General features: G+C 38.2%; 1 protein-coding gene across 1 annotated transcript in view; it reads right to left on the reverse strand.

The window, feature by feature from the left end:
* itpr1b (inositol 1,4,5-trisphosphate receptor, type 1b) overlaps positions 1 to 7305 on the reverse strand; it is a 77829-nt gene extending 70524 nt beyond the window's left edge. Inside the window, exons 1-2 of the mRNA XM_069677580.1 lie at positions 7214 to 7305; positions 3353 to 3423 (exon numbers count right to left, since the gene is read on the reverse strand). Of these exons, the coding sequence (XP_069533681.1) occupies positions 3353 to 3423; positions 7214 to 7305 (163 nt within the window). The remainder of the gene's footprint in view (positions 1 to 3352; positions 3424 to 7213) is intronic.
* Positions 7306 to 18504: the final 11199 nt, after the last annotated feature.

An 18504-nucleotide genomic window follows, 5' to 3' on the forward strand; every position in this document is an offset into this window, starting at 1 on the left:
CAGATTGATTCAATTGAAAAACATGATTTAAATTACAGCTGACATGCAGCTTCTCAGTACTTCAGATCAGGATGTCATGTTAATATTTTGTGTATTAACGCAAAAACAGTTAAGAGCACCTCAACCAGTTTTTTTTATTGTTGTTGTTGATCTTATATACCCTGCACGGCTCCATTATTACACCTTGACTCATATATTTCTACCAAACCAAAAAATTATATAAATATCAAACTTTTTGGTTTAAGTGATGCAGAAAGCAAATTTTAGACTGAACCTTGAACCACAATGATTTGTGCTTTACAGGATAAACTTACTCTAAGATTGTTGAAAAAACATCAATGCTAACAGAATGTTGCCATGTTATCTCATCTCAACTGTGAAAAATGCATATGTAATAATGCAACTCCCAATGAAAATACTGTGTCACCTGCTGTGATCCAACAAACAGTGCATAATCACTGGAACACTTAACCATATGAAAATAGAACACCCTGATAGACAGCCAGAACAAAACAACTCATCATTACAAATCAGTATTTCTTGCAATAAAAATAGTGACCTGAAAAAACAGACACGTGAGAAGTAATGTGATGCAGTATGTTCAGCTCTGTGGTATGTTTTGTGGTTGTGCAGTGTCACAGTTGCAACTTAGAGACAGGCCACCTGTGAACAGGGGTCATGAGTAGGAGGTGTGTAGAACCAGTGCCACAAGGAAACATGAAGCAGCTTACATTATCACATCATTTCATTAAGCAATGACTCAAATGTCTGTGCATAACCAGCTATCATAGTATCTGGTCAACAAGTATGAAAAAGCACATCATATTGATTATTTTAAATTACATGCATTAGATGAACAACAAAAGTTTAAATGATATGGGATGCTGATTCAAATTGAAAGAGGAACTTCACTTGGTCTTTAAAAAAGCCAAACATTTTGTATTTGAGGCCACATGGCTGCTAGCTAATCTGTCCAGATGTTCACAGCATGTTTTTGATGTCAAGGTGCAATGGCAGGTTGTTGTCATGGGTGTGATGGTTAACTCAGGCCTTATGAACCCTAATAACACAAATAGCTTTTATAATCTGAGTCAGATATATTATAAACTGAAAATGCAGGGATCCATTCAGGGTGTGATCACATAAGAAGTCATTCGATCAGGTTTAAGTAAGAACAGTTGTACAGGTCGGTCTGTTCAGAGTTGGTACATGGCATCAAATAGAGGGCAAATAAATCTATGACTATATGTTGTGATAAAAAGATTTAAGAGAATTCAGTCATCCACAGTAAGTGAGTTTATGTTGCATTATATTCCGACTGTCCAGTTTTAGTCATTTAAGGATGAAAATTGGAGTATTCCTTATGACAATGGCATAAATTCCTGCAAAGCTTCCCATGGAAGCTAAAAACCTAAGTCAATTCAACTGACACAATTTGGAAGTTACACTTTTGCAAAGAGACCTTCTTCAGATGCTTCTCAAACCTACCTCAGAAACATCTAGAAATGTATTTGCTAGAATATGGAAGCATGGAAGTGTAATGAATGCCCGGTGGCCCCTGGGGCCTATGTTTACCTCCCACTGGGTCTAAGCTTCATGTATTTCTAAATAAAATGCTTTTCTGACATGTTTTTTAAACTACAGTTTCATTGGGGCAGCTCAGTTGGAAAAATAGATATAATGGTTGGAGAGGTCACCAGTGACTGCTGCTTAAAAACATGAATGCACTAATGGAGAACAGCAGGTCTGGGATCAGTGTTTGTGACGTTAAACACTTGATGCTTTCAACATTTCATAAAATGGCAGCCCAGCTCACGCTGCCACAGGAAAGCTGTCAGCATCTGTAAGGACCCCACTCACCCATGTCAGCCTCTATTTGAACTCCTTCCATCTGGCAAAGATACAGGGCCTTTCCCACCCACACCTCCAGGTGGAGGAACAGTTTCATCCCTAGAGCCATAACAGCCCTTAATCAGTCCCTTAAATGCCCCTCCTAACTGCCTACACTGACCTTTATTGTTGCACATCTGCCCTTTTGTTATTGCACATTTGCACAAGTTGGACCCTACTACACAAATGTGAACTCAAGTTTCCTATAACTTTCATTATGTTTGAGAGTTGCTGTGTCTTTTCCTGCATGAATCGACTTGTTACTGGAGAAGTGTATTTAGGAATGTGTGTAGCAGGGTTGCAGTGTAAATCACTATGCTAGAATATTGAAAATGTCTTTGCAGGTGGCATTAGTGACTTTAATCATGATGTTGTCCAGGCGCTAAGAGCCACCCTGTGAATGTTTTTTTTCTCCACAGCTAAAGGTATGTAAGATTTTGTATGGATACATTTTTTTTGCTATCTGTCTTATAGAAATACAGCCAGTTGAATTTTTGTTTTTATTTTAATTATTTTTTGATTGTGATGCTATTGGACATATCTTTCCATTTGTGTCTGGTATGCTCTGTGGAAAGGCCCTGGGAGCACATTTGCACATGTTGGACCCTACTACATTGTTGTCGTTTCTGTTTTAACGTGTCTTACTGTTGCTGAGAACTTATTGATGCATTGATGGTGAGTTGCACATTCAATTTTGTTGTACCTGGTGCAGTGACAACAAAGATACTCTATTCTATTCTAGTCCATTATATGAGAATGCAGCAGCCCTCCTGGTTAGCATTGTTGCTAACCAGTGACCTTCACAGCCTCCAAATTTGAATAAGGTAAAACAATTTTTGGAGAAATGGAGGGTCACCTGCAATTTTACCAACAAAACTGTATTTAACCAGCAGGAAGCTAAATTGTTTCAGAAAGTTTTAAATGCCCTGTGAAGTAAAAATTGAAGAATAATAGTCGTTCTGTAACATATGGCGCTCTCACTCAGAACAGCCACTTACTCAAGTTCAGCATGAAAAAACAATATTTGGAGAGAATTATTAATGCAACAGAAAACTAGGTCCAAAACAAAGAACAGAGAATCATCAGCTCAAGCTGGTGCCAATCTTCTTGTATGGCCCTGGTTGGAAGGTTGGCTGGCCTTGGCCAAGGAAATGTCACTTATCTAGTCTGTCTTCTATCTTCATACTGCATTATTAATTAACTTTTTTTAATAAGAAGAGCATCACTCTGGTTTAAAATGTGTTGGGTGCAATAGGCAGTAATTGCCACAATTGAGGGGAATCTCTTTAAAGAATATTTGATAAAAAGGTTAATATGATAACTACTACTGAAAGTAAAACTACTGCAGTGACATCCCAAAATGATGGTTAAATATTATAAACTTCAACTGCCAATCATCATCCTGACTAATAGAATAAACATCAACATATTATGTGGAAAGCCAATGTTTTTGAAGCCTTACCTCTGAATTTCTTGGGTGGGTTGTTGAGGTCACCTGTGTCGGGTTGTACCACACAGCGGTCATCTACAAGCCTGGGGACACAGCCATCATTGTGATAAGACAATCACTCAAACACATGCAATTACACAAGACTTAAAAACCTAAAACAACTAAACATCCTTTAAACACACTCTTCAAACTCTATAGTCCATGCATCGACAAACATTGAAGCTGATATCACTCTCATAACAAAACTTGTATGCAGTTGAAGGTTAGAATTTAGTAAATAGAAATTACACAATAACAACATTTTACATAAAAAAAAGAAGAGACACCATTGAAAGAACAACTAAACCGAGAAAATGTACACTGTTTCTTTGTCACTGCATTTTGAGATGTCATAGCAGGAAAATCATCATTAGTGTGCAATTTTAATCTAACGCACTTTTTCAAATTAAGCACATTTCCTCACAGTCCACTAGTTGTTCCTTCTGTAACTGCGCTCGAAATCTGAATTGTACAAAGCCTTGGCATTCTAAATGCTAAATCAACAACATGCCTCAAAGCCAGCCTCACAACACAATTCCAAACCAATAGATGTGTTCATACTTTGCAATATGAGATGCCATTTTTCCCTCTTCCTCGTACTTGCCCGCAAGGAACAGAGATACACCATGATAACAAGAAGAACCACTTTCCCTTTTGAGGCTACTTACCCTCAAGACCAGATTCTCTGATGTTCACTACATTGCCTTTAATTAGTTAGCTGTTGATTTGTTTCCAGGCAATGCGCGCCCATGAACTTAAGGGATAGAACTTCAGAAAGAGCACTGGAGTCATCTTGTTTGCATTTTGATTTGATTGAGCATACCCATCCTATGGCCGAATTCCAAAAGTCAGTTCCTGGGTTCTGGTATTTTTGCCACGACACTAAAAAGGTACCTAGAGGAGCAGGTTTTTATTTGTCTTGCGTATGTGCACCTAGATGGCATCACGCTATTCCACCGATCTACAGATAACATAACATGAGAAAATACAAATTTGATTTGCTAATACATATGAACTCGTACATGTTTGGTAGAGCTCAAAGATACAGATTGTGAGCTTTGATGAGTAACACAATGTCAGGTAAACATAACACCTGTTTGATCATAGGAAAATATCCACAGGGTATCTTTTAATAGAAGAGAGCCTGCATGAACTATATTGGTTACATGGACACATCTAAGACAAAGTGTTGTTTTAAATGTGTTTCAGAGTTAAATTTGACTTGATTCAACATGATTTAACTTTCCTGCTATGTCAAATCTGTATATGTAATGTGTAGCGCACAGTTAAAATCAAAAGTTTCAGTTCATTCATTGGTAAAAAAAAAAGAGCAGGATGAAAACATATTTCATGGTATTGACAACAAACATTAGATTTGAGACACAATAAGGCTGTTGTGTTCAATATTCTACAATACATGAGTTCATTGGTTTTAAATCAAGCAGCGTGAACAGTCTAAAGGCCTTTAACCCACTGAGAGTACGATTCAACACACACAAAGGCCATGGAAACTGGCCATGGAAAAGCTTTCTGTTATGAAGCAAGGATATCAGGTTTCTTCTGTTTCTTTGCAAGAAAATAATATATGGAATACTACCAAAATAAATATGTGGAGAAGCAGGAGATGTCAATCAAACACTCAAACGATGAGGTGATACTTTTCTGAACTGGGGCACGAGTAATAGATTGTATCATCATTCTACCTGTACACAACAGGGGATTTAGGGTCTCTATTTAATACAACACTCACCCAATCTTACCCCTCAGAAGCAACATAATCAAGATTGTCTTGCTATTTGTCTAAACAAGACATGAAATATATGTTTGGAGAAAAACTTTCTTAACTTGATAACACCATCATACAGAGAAAACCTGGGGAAACCCCTGGGAATACTATCGTAGAGTAGAGCAGCACAAATACAACACTTTAGTAGGATGCTCTAGCTGGCCCAGTCAGTTACATCTTTTTATAGCTCATGCAGTGCACACTGCAAAACAGGACCACTGTGATGATAGAGGAAAAGAGAACATGTTGGTAGAATTTCTGCTACAGGAATGAAGAGCTTTGATCACACACGTGCATTAAAAGTCCAAAAAGAACAGCAGTTTAAAGGGTCATCTATATCCAAGGTCAAAAACCATCTATTGCATTCCGGGATATAGCTTCAAAGCTGCAACTCAGTCTTATGCATATGACGTTGGTCCAGCAGTGTTCAAGGTGGTTGCAGCTGCCTCTCAGGGGTCACATTCACTATGCTGACAGCAAAAGCAATGCCTTCTACAATAATGCTATTTATAGCAACATCAGCAGAGAGGGGTGTGTGTTTGTGTGTGTGTGTGTGTGTGTGTGAGGGGGGGGGGGGGGGGGGGGGGTGATGATTACCACGCATGACAATACGAGATGGGAAATTTGACAAACGAGCTCTGTCATGGTTGCAGTCTTCAAAGCTGTGCACACATTTGTTGCCATGGTGGGTGACGCACAACACTAAACTGTGAAAGAGCAATGTTTCTGAAAGCTGGCAAGGAGGGCTCGTGCGCCATGTAGTGAGTGGCAAATAGAATAGGGGTAACATGGCAAGAGGAGGAAGATTAAAGCTCTCAGTTGTTGTCACTTAAAAAGGAGAGAACAAAACAGATGCAGTGCTCACTTTCACCATCAGAGAAGAGAAACAAACAGCCTGCAAGGAGAAAGCAGGAACAGACAAGCTTGATGCATGAAAACAAAGTCTGGGGCAGGGTTGCACTGCTAACAGATGTTACCTTAACTGTCTCAAAAAAATCATGTGTAAGTTATATGCTATTATAACACATATATTATTATTATCGGTTTCATTTGCCTTTAAAGGAATGAAAACAGAAGGGGTGTTTAGTCTCACCAATTCTTAACCAAATTTTCATACCACAGTTTACCATTAAAGATGGTATTGTGCTGCAAACAGAGGATGGAAAATGTAGCTTGACATGCCAGATATACCGTCAGGCATGCTGGAGAGGGAAATTAACATCAATGATCACCCTCTCTGTCATTACATCTTTTTTTTAGCCTTCTGTTATTTCTGTGACTGTCAATGGAAGATTTGCCCAAATTGTACATAATAATATGCACTTTTAACTTGAAGGCTACAATTAGGGAGGAGGCAAGACTTCAAGTACTTAAATAAATGGTGTTTAGCAAGTAGCAGGGAGAGACAAGGTAATTTGAGGCCAGAGTCCAAGCACAAAATAAATATAACAATTAAAATACTCTTTATTTATGTAGCTCTTTTTTAACAATGTAAAAGGGAAATAAAAAGGTTAGCAATGAAAACTGCAGGATCCAGCACTTTTCAAATAAATACCTCATCCTACAAAACATTTGGCAGACAATGTTAAGAGTAACTAGGTACAATGAATTACTTGAAACCCAGTGTATAGCATACTCCATGCAGTTCACATGTGCGACTGTGTTAAATGCTCAATGCTTGTTGTCAAATCAGGCCACCAAATACTGCAGAGTAAAAGTGTTCTTTGGGAAAATAAATACTTTAGAGTCTTTATAGGGCACAGTCCAGATACATTTTGAGGAGGTGGTATTCAGTGTGTATTTAAAAGTATTTTGCAATATTTTACAAGTATTTTCTCAGAACAGTAAACAACTTATTTATTTATTAATTTTAAATAGTAATCAAGTAGATCACTACTGTTTTTATTTGGTTGCCTGTAACGGAGAATAGTTGTGTATTCTGCACACTGGGACAATATTATCCATCCATCCAGTGATCCTGCAGCATGAGATGCGATGTGGAGATAAAGAAAGGAAAATTAAAAAATTAAAAATCTAAGCAGACTTACCCTAAAGTGCTGATAAATCCACTGGTGGAACCCTCTGCATACAGGGAACAAATGTCCCCAATATGGAGGAAACTGGACATCTTGTCCGACATGGTTCCACAGGGATCACTACACCTGCAATAGATTGTCAACAATATCAAATCACACACTGTAAATCAATTTTTTTTTTTAACTCACTGAACTTGTCAAAATGAAGCAAAAAAATGTAGAAAGCCCATTAGTCGTGTAAGATATTCATCATTTAAAATAATGTGCTGTTTCAGCTTCATGTTTCTGTCCACATAGATTGTAAGAAGCTGATTCAGATGTCAAGAGTGTGTAAACAGAAGCACAAGATTGATTACCAGGGGGGTCTATCATTACATTTTTGACAATTACTCTGCTACTGTTGGAGTTTATGGTCAGTTGGGTCCAGACCATCTTAATTGTTTTAGCCCACCCCTGGAGCACCACCTACTGTAAGATCATGAGTAACTATTACAGAGAAATATTCTAAAATTAACATTATCTACATTCAACACAAATTATTAAGCTAATCGTTGTCCTTTAATAAATGTATAGTTCATTTAGTATGTAAGGATTTCTTTCCTTTCGGATGTAACATAAATCCGATGCATTTGTGCTTAAATTTACAGCTCATTAAAGTTGATCCATCTGCATAAAAACATATAAAATCATCTTAAATGAAACAATGAAAGCATTTCTACCAAGTAGAGTAGGCCCTAAATCTACTTTATGTGTGCACTGTGGCTTTCTAAGTTGTGGGAAACCTACTGTGCATCTTAAATTTAGGTCACCACTCACCACTTTAGTCCGCTTCCAGGTTTCTGAACGAAAGAACCAAATTTAAGAACCATTTAAAGAGGCCAAGTGGACTGTCCCCCTCTTATTTTCTAATGTTATAATGTTAGCTTGAACTTGACATAAAGTAATAACTTTCACAGCAACAGAAACGAAGAGGTCTTAAGGAGGAAAGCAGAAAATATATTTTCTTAACCCATTAATGTCCACAGTGGAATTTTATGATTTCCTTCACATCACTCAAAGTACCAGCTGAGCTGAGAACAAATCCATTGAAAATTTTCAAATCTTTCAAAGTATGAGGCCACAGCACCAGTTTTTCTTAAACTATTTTTAGTTGTTAGTCACAAGGGGTAGCAGGTTTTTTGATTTTTCACAAATAAAACATCTAAACCAACAGGTTAAGAATATCACATCTTCGTAATTCTTCATACACGCATAGTCTAGACTCTTACAATTTATATTCAAAAATAATTTTGATAATCCACTTCTTTTTCTTTGTCCAGTAGTCATATTTTGCAGAAATTAGGGACCTTTTCTCTAGTATTCTATGGTGTTTCTATGTTGTCCTATGGGATTTACTCTATGAACAAAATTACTGTTTTAATCTCAAATTCATCTAAACTAAATATCCATGTCACTTATACACGCACACATACACTTGCACACACGCGCATGCCTGCGCACACACACACACACACACACACACACTACTAGTACTACACCATTATTACACAATCCTCTGAAATCTGTACAAAAAGTAGTTTAGATTTTACTCATAAAGTATAAGAATTGTTAGACTGGCAGTGACCAACTGAGAAACAAACAAATCACACACAAAAAACCTCCTGCACCTGCATTTCAAAGAGCAAAGATGTTTGCAAACAAGTGTCTGGTTATGGCCTTTGTTCTCTCCCCCTGAATGTGTGTGTGAGTGAGTGAGTGAGTGAGTGAGTGAGTGAGTGAGTGAGTGAGTGAGTGAGTGTGTGTGTGTGTGTGTGTGTGTGTGTGTGTGTGTGTGTGTGTGTGTGCGCGCGTGCGTGTGTGTGCACGTGTCTTTGCATGTGTATGTTGTGTGTAAATGTGTTTACTAGTGGTTGAGGCACCTCAAAGGGCTTCGGCTAATCAGACTACATTCATTTCTTTGGGCCCATTAGCCATTAGCATGTATCCTTGAAAAATGTATTCAGTGTAAGTTGGATATTTAGCATGACAAATGAATGTTGAACTTGTTTTGGAGATTTTTGCGTTTTTTACAAATACACAACTTTGTCAGCCAATTAAGGCATGATAAATATTCAAATTCAAAAATTTTAATTTTGTTTTGTGTAGCCGCATGTATTTATAGTTTCCACAGCAAATTTTGTATGTCCATCTCCAACAGAAAAAAATCTGTGGTGCTTTTCCTTAACATACTAAATTTAGTTGATAGTCATTAATGGGTTAATATATCCTACTTTTATTTCGACCCTAGCCTAATAATGTTGCCGTATGAGGCGTGAATTCTCAACATTAAACCTCTTTAACTGTGACACATAAGCAACATAAAGTTTGTTCTATGTAACCCATTGAAAAAACATTCAAGATAATTTGATCATCTTGTGAGCCCAGTTTTGCAAAATGGGACACTATTATCTCTGCTAGCTAGATGTAATGTCATGTCGCTTCATTTTTTAAATCGCACGAGCTGTGGTAAAAACAACAGCAACAAATGAGCGCGTGGGCTACTTCCTTGACAGGGATGCTTACAGCTCAGTGGCAAAATGAACAATGCTCTAGCTGAAAAACTACAGACAGATAAGGATTTTACCTGGCAGAATTGAGAGAAGGCGTCAAAGCTAGATAGAGAACGAAACGTGTGAAGAAGTGGGTCAGCAAAGGATCATTTCCACAGCGCTATCCTCGGTTAAGTCCATGTTAGTGAAACTCCAGGTAAGGGTAGGCTGAGCGGCGTTATCTCTGACAGCTGAATGCGTCCTCGGCAACAATCCGCTTCTTACCTCCTCCACATGTCACTGCAGGGAACGCCCCTTTCGTTACTATTTATACTGTTGCAAAGCTCCCTGGGTGATGTAGTTCTTTATGCATTTAAAGTACTGTCACGAGCTGCGCTCGATAAGGAACTGGTAAACAAATTTATGGGGCATTTTAGTCCAGAGGATTTTTATTTTCTTTCTCTCTGTCAGGAAGCTCTTTCACATAGGGGTAAATGAGATGCTGTTTGTGTCCCTAGAAAAAGTCTATGTTGATTTCTTACATGGACTTTGAAACTGAAATGCTTCACAATGTTAACCACATACTGTACTTGTTTAGGTGTAGGCACCAAAACTACTTGGTTAGGTTTTATTAATTATGTCAGTGCTGACATTTGGTTTGACACGGGACACAAACAGCGACCATCTGGGTGAATGGCCTGAGTTTAATACATTGGGCTTTCCTTGCCAATCAGAGCCCTATCGGGAAAAAATTAAAATAATAAAACACACAGATAACACACAACAAATCAAAGTTGGATCATGTTAACATAATATCTGCAGAACTTCAGCATATCAGTGTTGTCTGAATAGCGATAGTTAATAAAAAGAAAATAAATTACTGCAGTTGAACATAACAAATGGAAATTCACAGTTCTGTTAAATCATGAGGTGCCTGTTTAAACAAAAAATGTAAGAAATAGCTCATTCACCTGTGTCATATGTGGTGAACTGTAGAGACGGTGTCTGTGAATGAAACAACCCATGTGACTTGAGGTGTTTGTCAATGTCTACATTATTGCATGTATGTAATGTCAGAAACAGAAGCACACAAACTGCCATACAAAGAAAGGGTCATGCTGTGCCTATCCAAGTGTGAAAGGACATGAGATAAAGACATCAGTTGTGCTTGCTGTCTCCTGTCAGAAACACTAATTCGGGTACTGGCAGTCAAGTTCTCAATGCCTGTGTGTTTTTTCTCCTTCTTTTTCCCTTTCTTTCTTTCTTTCTTACAAAGATACCAACAAATAAAGTATATTTAAATACTGAAGAGATATTGCAGGGATGCCCCATACATGTATAGATAGATAGCAGCCTGTGGTGTTGCCCATGGAGCACTACGTTTCTAAGTTTGTGATGAACAGTTAGGAAATCTCACAGCTTGAGAGTGATCTGGTTTATTTGCAACTGACCCATTAAAAGCACACTGACATTTTCCGCTTCTGGAATTGGAACAGACCCTTGTCCTGAAATATACAGAAGCATTGTACAATATGGAGCTAACAAATAACTTGCCATATGAATGAAATATAGTGTACACAATGACTGACTTCACTGGAATCCTTGTAAATCTTCCAAAACAGTAAAGAGGCTCACCTCCAATTTCTCCATGAAAGCCAGCAAACAATAAGTAGATGGTTGATGAGGGTCAAAACCGGTCTGCGTTTACTCCTGTAATATTGATGTTTTTTAGGAGAGATGCCCTAATTGAATATAGGCATTTTGAACTAAATTCTTGTCTCGGTGCGAGTGTGCCTGAAGAAAGCCCAGTGGCTTCCTTCCTTCGACAGTTAACTTATTAGCCTTCAAGAGCACCTAGCATTCACCTGGAGTTTAACAACCTGCTACCATGAGCATCTAGTATCTTTCTTTTTCAAGTAGATGGTTGCATTTGATTATTCATATGTATTCCTACTTGCAATATGAATAAAAGAAAGACAGACAAAGGTAGAGAAAGGGCACTTTATAACAAGCTCAGGGTTATTAACCAAACCCATTGAAAAGTTGTTAAATTTGTTTCTTGGCCACAAAATCCAGAAGGAAGATAAAAGTGGAATAAATGGGTTTACCATAGTGTCCATTACCATAAAAGGGCTATTCTAAGGATTAGTTTGATCAGTTAGAGATGAACATGTGTCTAAATGCAATGATGTCAAGTTGTCTTAACTTAATTTCATAGAAAGTATTTTCAGACTTCGACATTAAATAAAGTTGAATACAAATCATTGAGTACTCAGTTGTCATGGATACAGTGCACAGAAGACTGATATATACACATATATATATATATATATATATATATATATATATACACATACACACACACACACACACACACACACATGTAAAGCACACACACCAACCATTGATAAAGAAAGGCAGGAGATGAGTTGTCAGGGAACACCCATTGCTTTCGTGCATACTGTAAGGGTTACTGTAAAAGTTTGGTGGGAGGGAGTGGTGATTCATTTTTATTGGTAGCTTACATAGAGACTTACAATGACAATTGTTACGTTATGACAATAACAAGTTATTGGGTACAGCATCTGCATGTTTGGTATGCACCATAGACAGAGGAGTGACAAAATACAGTGAACATCTGTGTGGGTGCACAGATTGTGAGATTCGTCATTATGCATGTATTGGAGTGAGTATTCTCATGTGCAGATGCAGGCCTTCTCTAAGCAGCAATGTGTGGGCACAATAGCTGGTAGTTTTCTTGTCTGACATTGAGCCATGTCTGCAAACTAATCCTCACATTCATCACAAATGTCAGGGTAGAGCTAAGAGTCTCTTGCATTTTCATCATTGGTCAACTTTTCTTGGTTTCTATTCAGAGATTAAGTTTCAAAAACAGGCCTAGTCTTGTAAAGAAAATCTGGGGTCTCTACATCTTCAACTTTATAAATCCATCTGGGGCATCTATTTGCTGTTTCAGATCTGGGACAGTGAATCACTGAAGACTGATGCCACTGGGAGTAGGAACAATACATAATGGCTTATAAGCAATTTCAAGCTAAATATAGAATAATGATAGTACGTCTTCAATAATCTCACAAACAGCTGTATATCCAAGCTGTATAAGAACTTAAAGTTAGCATTTGGACTTTGACCTCTGAAACAGTGAGTCAAGGCTTTCCCAGTGTCAGTATGAAACATGCACATATAGATGAAAGAATGTGTGAACAAGATGTGGTGTGAACAAGTGTAGTGTTAAAACACTCTTTCATATTACTTACTGAGTACAGGACCTTCTGGTGTAGTGTGAAAAGAATGCCATACAAACAACAGTCTACTATCCTGTCTCTGTCTGCAGGCCTCTTTAAGTCTTTGACAGGGACATGGTGTCATTAACAGTCTGTTAATAACATCATGTTTCTGTAGAGGCAGTTGCACAGTCGTCGCTTATGAGGTTTAACATACCTCAGTTTGCTCTAATCACACACAGGAACCGGACATGGACGAGGGCACTGCTACGTAGGTATTGACCCCTCCCAAGAGACCATACATGAAACCAGCATTTAGTTTGAAAATCAGGCATGAGATACAGTGTTACAGAGATACAGAGATACAGAGATACAGAGATACATGTTACAGCCATTGAGCCTTGGCTACACAGCCTTGGTGTTGTTGCTGATGCTTAGGAGGTTCCACCTCCTGCCTTGCCTGTCAGACAACGGGTTTTGGTACGCAATCTAGTATAAGGTAGAGATCTACCTCACTAAAAATAAAAGACAATTATGCTGGTATAATGGCCTGCACACTCCCAATGGAAATAATCTGATTAGAACAGCTGCAGAGATATTGTAATTAGGCCCTGTAATTTTGTACCATAACTTGTTAACACATGCAGGAAAAATAAAATTAGGATTCAACTGGACCTTGTATGCTGATCTACATGAAAAAAAAAAGAATTGGTGACAATAACATTATGGCAATATGTTTTCAGGTATTCATTTTCTGTTAGGCTCTAAAAGCGGGCAGTGTATAGCAGAACAAGCTTATCAAATACCCAGAACCATTCACAAGTCCCCTCTCCATAATCACTGCACACAGTGGAGAGGATCACTTAACCACATCCCCATGGTTACGGCATAATCAATAAGCCAGACCATAGACATATGCCAGGGGAAATTATCGGACAGGTGTTTGTGGAGACAAGTAGATATTTTTCACACTGTTGCAACGTAAACACTGTTGGGGCTAATCTTGCGGAAGGAGAGCAATATCTACAGAGGCAGTGATCGGAACTCACCTATTTAACCTGCAGAGCATGTTCTGTAAGCTGCTTTAACTGCAGGTAATCCACTGAGACCATTAAGGGTTAGAGCAAACCTTGCCTGACTTTCACTATACAATATAACCTATTCGTCCTATCAGTCTGTGTGGTTTTAAACTGTACATTAAACACAAGTAAAAAAAAAAAAAAAAAATACAAAGATGCAAAGAAATTCTTCTGACTTAGACCCACACATATTAGAATGATATTAAAGATGATTTACTTTTTCGAACTTATTATTATGAATAATATTATTTATATAACAGTTAATACAGCAACCTAGCAACAATACAGCATATATTTCAACAATGTTTTGAAAGGTATTCTGCTGGATGCTGCAAAGGTGAGACAGGAATGAGAATTGGATTGTCACAGTTTAGCTGCACAAAAGCACTTGGGATTGACTATTTGTCTGGTAGTTGTTGAACAAGGTTTAAAAATCCTAAAGTGTGATATCTCACACATCATTAGTCTTAGCTGGATATGCACAGTATGTCATCAACAATTGCACCTTTGTCAAGCTCATTAACACTTCCCACAAAGCATGTTGTCTTAAAGGGATCATCTGAGGTAAGAATGGCCATGTTTACACCTGGCTTTAACATGTGTCTTTGTTGATCCGATCACAAGTGCAGCCTTTGGTATAAGGGCACAGAGCAGATTGTGATTGCAGTGGAACATACATAAATGAAAGCATACCTTAGAATTTGTTAATCTTGTTGTCTTTTGTTGTTATCTAAAAAATGCTGCTTTCTTTGATATAAGAATCAGACAAAGGCTCAGGATGTACACTAGTAGCTTAATTTAGAATGTGTGTGCTGTAAATGTAGTGTCGGTATGGTTGAGACATGTAAATAAATTTGATCAGAGGTAAGTGCAGCTGTGGAGGCTTGTGCTTCTTGGGCTCCAGAGCTTCCTGCTTAACCCGCTGCAGGTGTCCTGGGCCAAATTTAACATCACATCTGTGATGGGAGGACCCAATTTGAAACACCACTGACATTTCCTGCCTTCAACACCAAAGCTGCATCAGAGAACAAGTTAGAGTATAGTAAAAAAAAAAAAAAATCAGATCTAGTGTGTTGTTGATAAAGAGTACAAGAACATATCACAAGATTTCTTACATTCCTGGCATTTATTATTTAAGTTTGACAATTTATTTGATGAGGCTAAATTATGGAATCCACAACAAGCTATCAATAGCACAAAGAAATGTATAAAATTGCACTTTAAATATGCACTTTCCACTTGAGACCCAGCTGCAGTCTTTTTATTTATTTATTTTTATTTGGCTGAAGGATTCAAGGCAAGGACATCTGGTCCCTCATCAGAGAAATGGACTGCCAGAGGTTTCTCCACTGATTACTAACCCTTAAATAGTGTCTTGTTCATTTATCAATATAATGCATGGCTCTGTTGAATGCAACGTGTTTCTTTGTTTGTCCTTTCAAGATAGACTTGGCAAGACATTCAGGTAATTTCTATTTTTCTAAATCAAAGTCAGGCTGCAACCAATATCAAGAACACACCAAAATCTCTTTTCAAAATGAGATTATGGAACTTTTACTGCAGCCACCAGTGGCAGTTACAGAATTATAAATTCATTGTTTTTTCTCTTTGTTTTGGAGTTATGATTTGCAATGTTTTGAATTGGAAACAAACCCTACATATGGAGTGACTTAGTGAGTTTTACAGGTGTTTATAGGCAGATTTACCTTTTCGATAGAGCCTGGCAAGCCGTTTCCGGTCTTCCAGTATGCTAAGCTGATCTAAATGACCACTTAACATTCCCTCAAATTATAAGGACATTTATCTCCAAACAAAAAATCTAACAAAATGTTTTCAGAAAATGTCAAACTATAGCTTTGAACAGAAGGCAACCGAACTGAAAGCAATTCGAATAAGACCACTAGCTGGAAACATTTCTCCCGGCAAGCTAGTGGCTTCACTTCCTGTTTTACTTTTGCAATAAAACCATTGAAATGTTTATCTGTAAATAGTAAATGGACTGCACTCATAAAGAGCTTTTCTAGTCTTCCAACCAATTGCGGCACTCTACACTGCATTTCAGCATTCACCCTTTCACAAACACATTCACACTCATTGCAGGGGCTGCTATACAAACTGCATGTCATGAACTACTTTAATTACATTAACATGCCCATCGCTATGCTGTCGGGAGCAATTTGGGGTTTAGTGTCTTGCCTAAGGACACCCATTCTACCTCTGAGCCACAGTGCCTATAACATGCTTAAAGTGATGTGACAGTATAATAAGGAAGAACCAGGTGACACATAACAATGACTCTCTCTACAGTTTATGATAGTAAGCCTACTTGGGGTGGCTGTGGCTCATTGGTAGAGTTGGCTGTCTCTCAAACAGAAGGTTGGTGTTTTGATCCCTAGCTCCCTCAGTCTACATGTCATAGTGACCTTGGGCAAGACACAGAACCCCATATTGCTCCCGGTGACATAGCCATCGCTGTGTGAATGTGATAAGTACTGATTGACAGTTGGGCACTTTATATAACAGCCTCTACCATCAGTGTATGAATGTGTGTGTGAAAGGGTGAATCTGACATGTACTGTAAAAGCACTTTGAATGGTCGCAAACCTAGAAAAGCGCTTGTATAAGTGCAGTCCATTTACCATTCAGTTAGCTACTTCATGTACTTTCTTCTAGGATTGAATGGCAACAGTCCAGGGTGTAACCCGTCGCTCGCCCAATGACAGCTGGGATAGGCTTCCCGTGACCCTGAACAGGATGAGTGGTATAGATAATGGATGGATATAGGTTCTTTCAGAAAAATATTTTCTGAGATGGAGGACACACAGCCTGTTTTCATTCACAAGATACCATCATAGAGCAACAAATTCATTTTATGAAATACTCAACATGTTTGTTTTTGTGAGGAGGGGGTGTGGAGGGGGTTTGGTGGGGAAGTTCACCTCATGTGATTAACTGTTGGTTGCTAGGTGACCATCCCGGAAAGGAGCAACTCATTTGCAGTCGAGCACTTCAACAGGCAGGATTTGAGAACAGCCTTCCTGCACCTCAGAACCAGCCACTGCTGTCCAAATCACCTCCTGTAGACATAGCCAGTTGCCATAGGGATTCCAGGGACATCTGACTCAAAAATGACATGAGTCATATATTTGAAGGGAAATGGATTTTCTTTTACTTGTAGTACATTTGTTTAAAGATCAGTGGAATCTAGTGCATCACAATGGCGTAACAAAGAGGGCCTCAAATTAAGAGGTCTAAGGGCTTCCTCTTGTCCTATAATTAAATGTTGAACCAATTGTTTGCTGAGGTAAAATACCAGATCACAACATTCAGCTAATGATGGACAGAAAATCCTTGACCCAGAACTATCTATACATTTCTTTTCTTTTCTTTGGTTTGAGCGATGCCTAGAGATTTTTTCTCAGCATAATCTCTGTCCCAGTTTCTTCCAAGGTCACAGCCACAGCTAACATTCAGCCATGTTCCTCCACATGGCAGTTCAGAGTTTCTTACAAATATAGCTTATATTAGCATCTATCATAAAAAGTTTATACAGCTGTTCTAACTGCTCCAATTCTTAGACTTAGGGTATATAATAAACCAAACCTTAATGTAGTCTATTCTTGTAGAATGATAATAATGCAGAATGTTTCTAAACAATCTATCATCAATCAAACTACTATTGATGAGTTTGGAAGGATAATTTGACATAATGGCAAAAACTCTTAATTGTTGTGCTACACACAGTTAGCTGAAAGATTGATACCACTCTGATGTATGTTAAATACAAAGATACTAGTGCTACCTAGCTTAATACACCAACACCTCTGAGGCTTATTTATGAGAATGTTATTTTAGTTTAGTTTGACAGATACAAAACCAAATTGTAAAACAACATTTTTTAGGGGGGTTACGTCAGTAACTAAAAGCCTCCCACAGGTCACGGTGCCTCGTTTTTACACTTTGTTTTTTTGTACAGTTTAAACAGATGCAACGTTCGCCTCTCATCTGGGTGACACAAAAACTAGTCAACTTGACAGTGGTCTCTGATCAACAGAGGGCTTCCATCTTCCCCCACCATTTAGTCTCTCTCAGCCCTTGTGTGGCTGGAGAACTGGTCTCATTTCTAGATGAAAAACGGTCTCCATCCTAATTAACCCAGATGTGGATATTAATAAGATGAAAGCAGGTCTAGACTAGAAAGGGGCCAGATTGAAAGGAAAAGGTCCTGATTTCAGAATGGTCACACTAAAGTGGGACACCTTCACCCCTCCTCTGACAAGGGAATAAAGTCTGTTTCTATATAAAAAACACCCCCTGGCCCTTTTTAATTGGTCCCATCTCTCCTGAGGTTTGAGTGCGATGAGAAACTGAGAATATCTACTAGGTGAGGCATGAAGACAGGAAAGAAATGTCAAGCTGATGGAAACACATGACAGTGATAACTTTAACTG

This window comes from Semicossyphus pulcher, unplaced genomic scaffold (assembly GCF_022749685.1).
Source record: "Semicossyphus pulcher isolate SPU_LCO1_2020_fin unplaced genomic scaffold, fSemPul1.0.p SCAF_3, whole genome shotgun sequence".
Taxonomy (NCBI): Eukaryota; Metazoa; Chordata; class Actinopteri; order Labriformes; family Labridae; genus Semicossyphus; species Semicossyphus pulcher.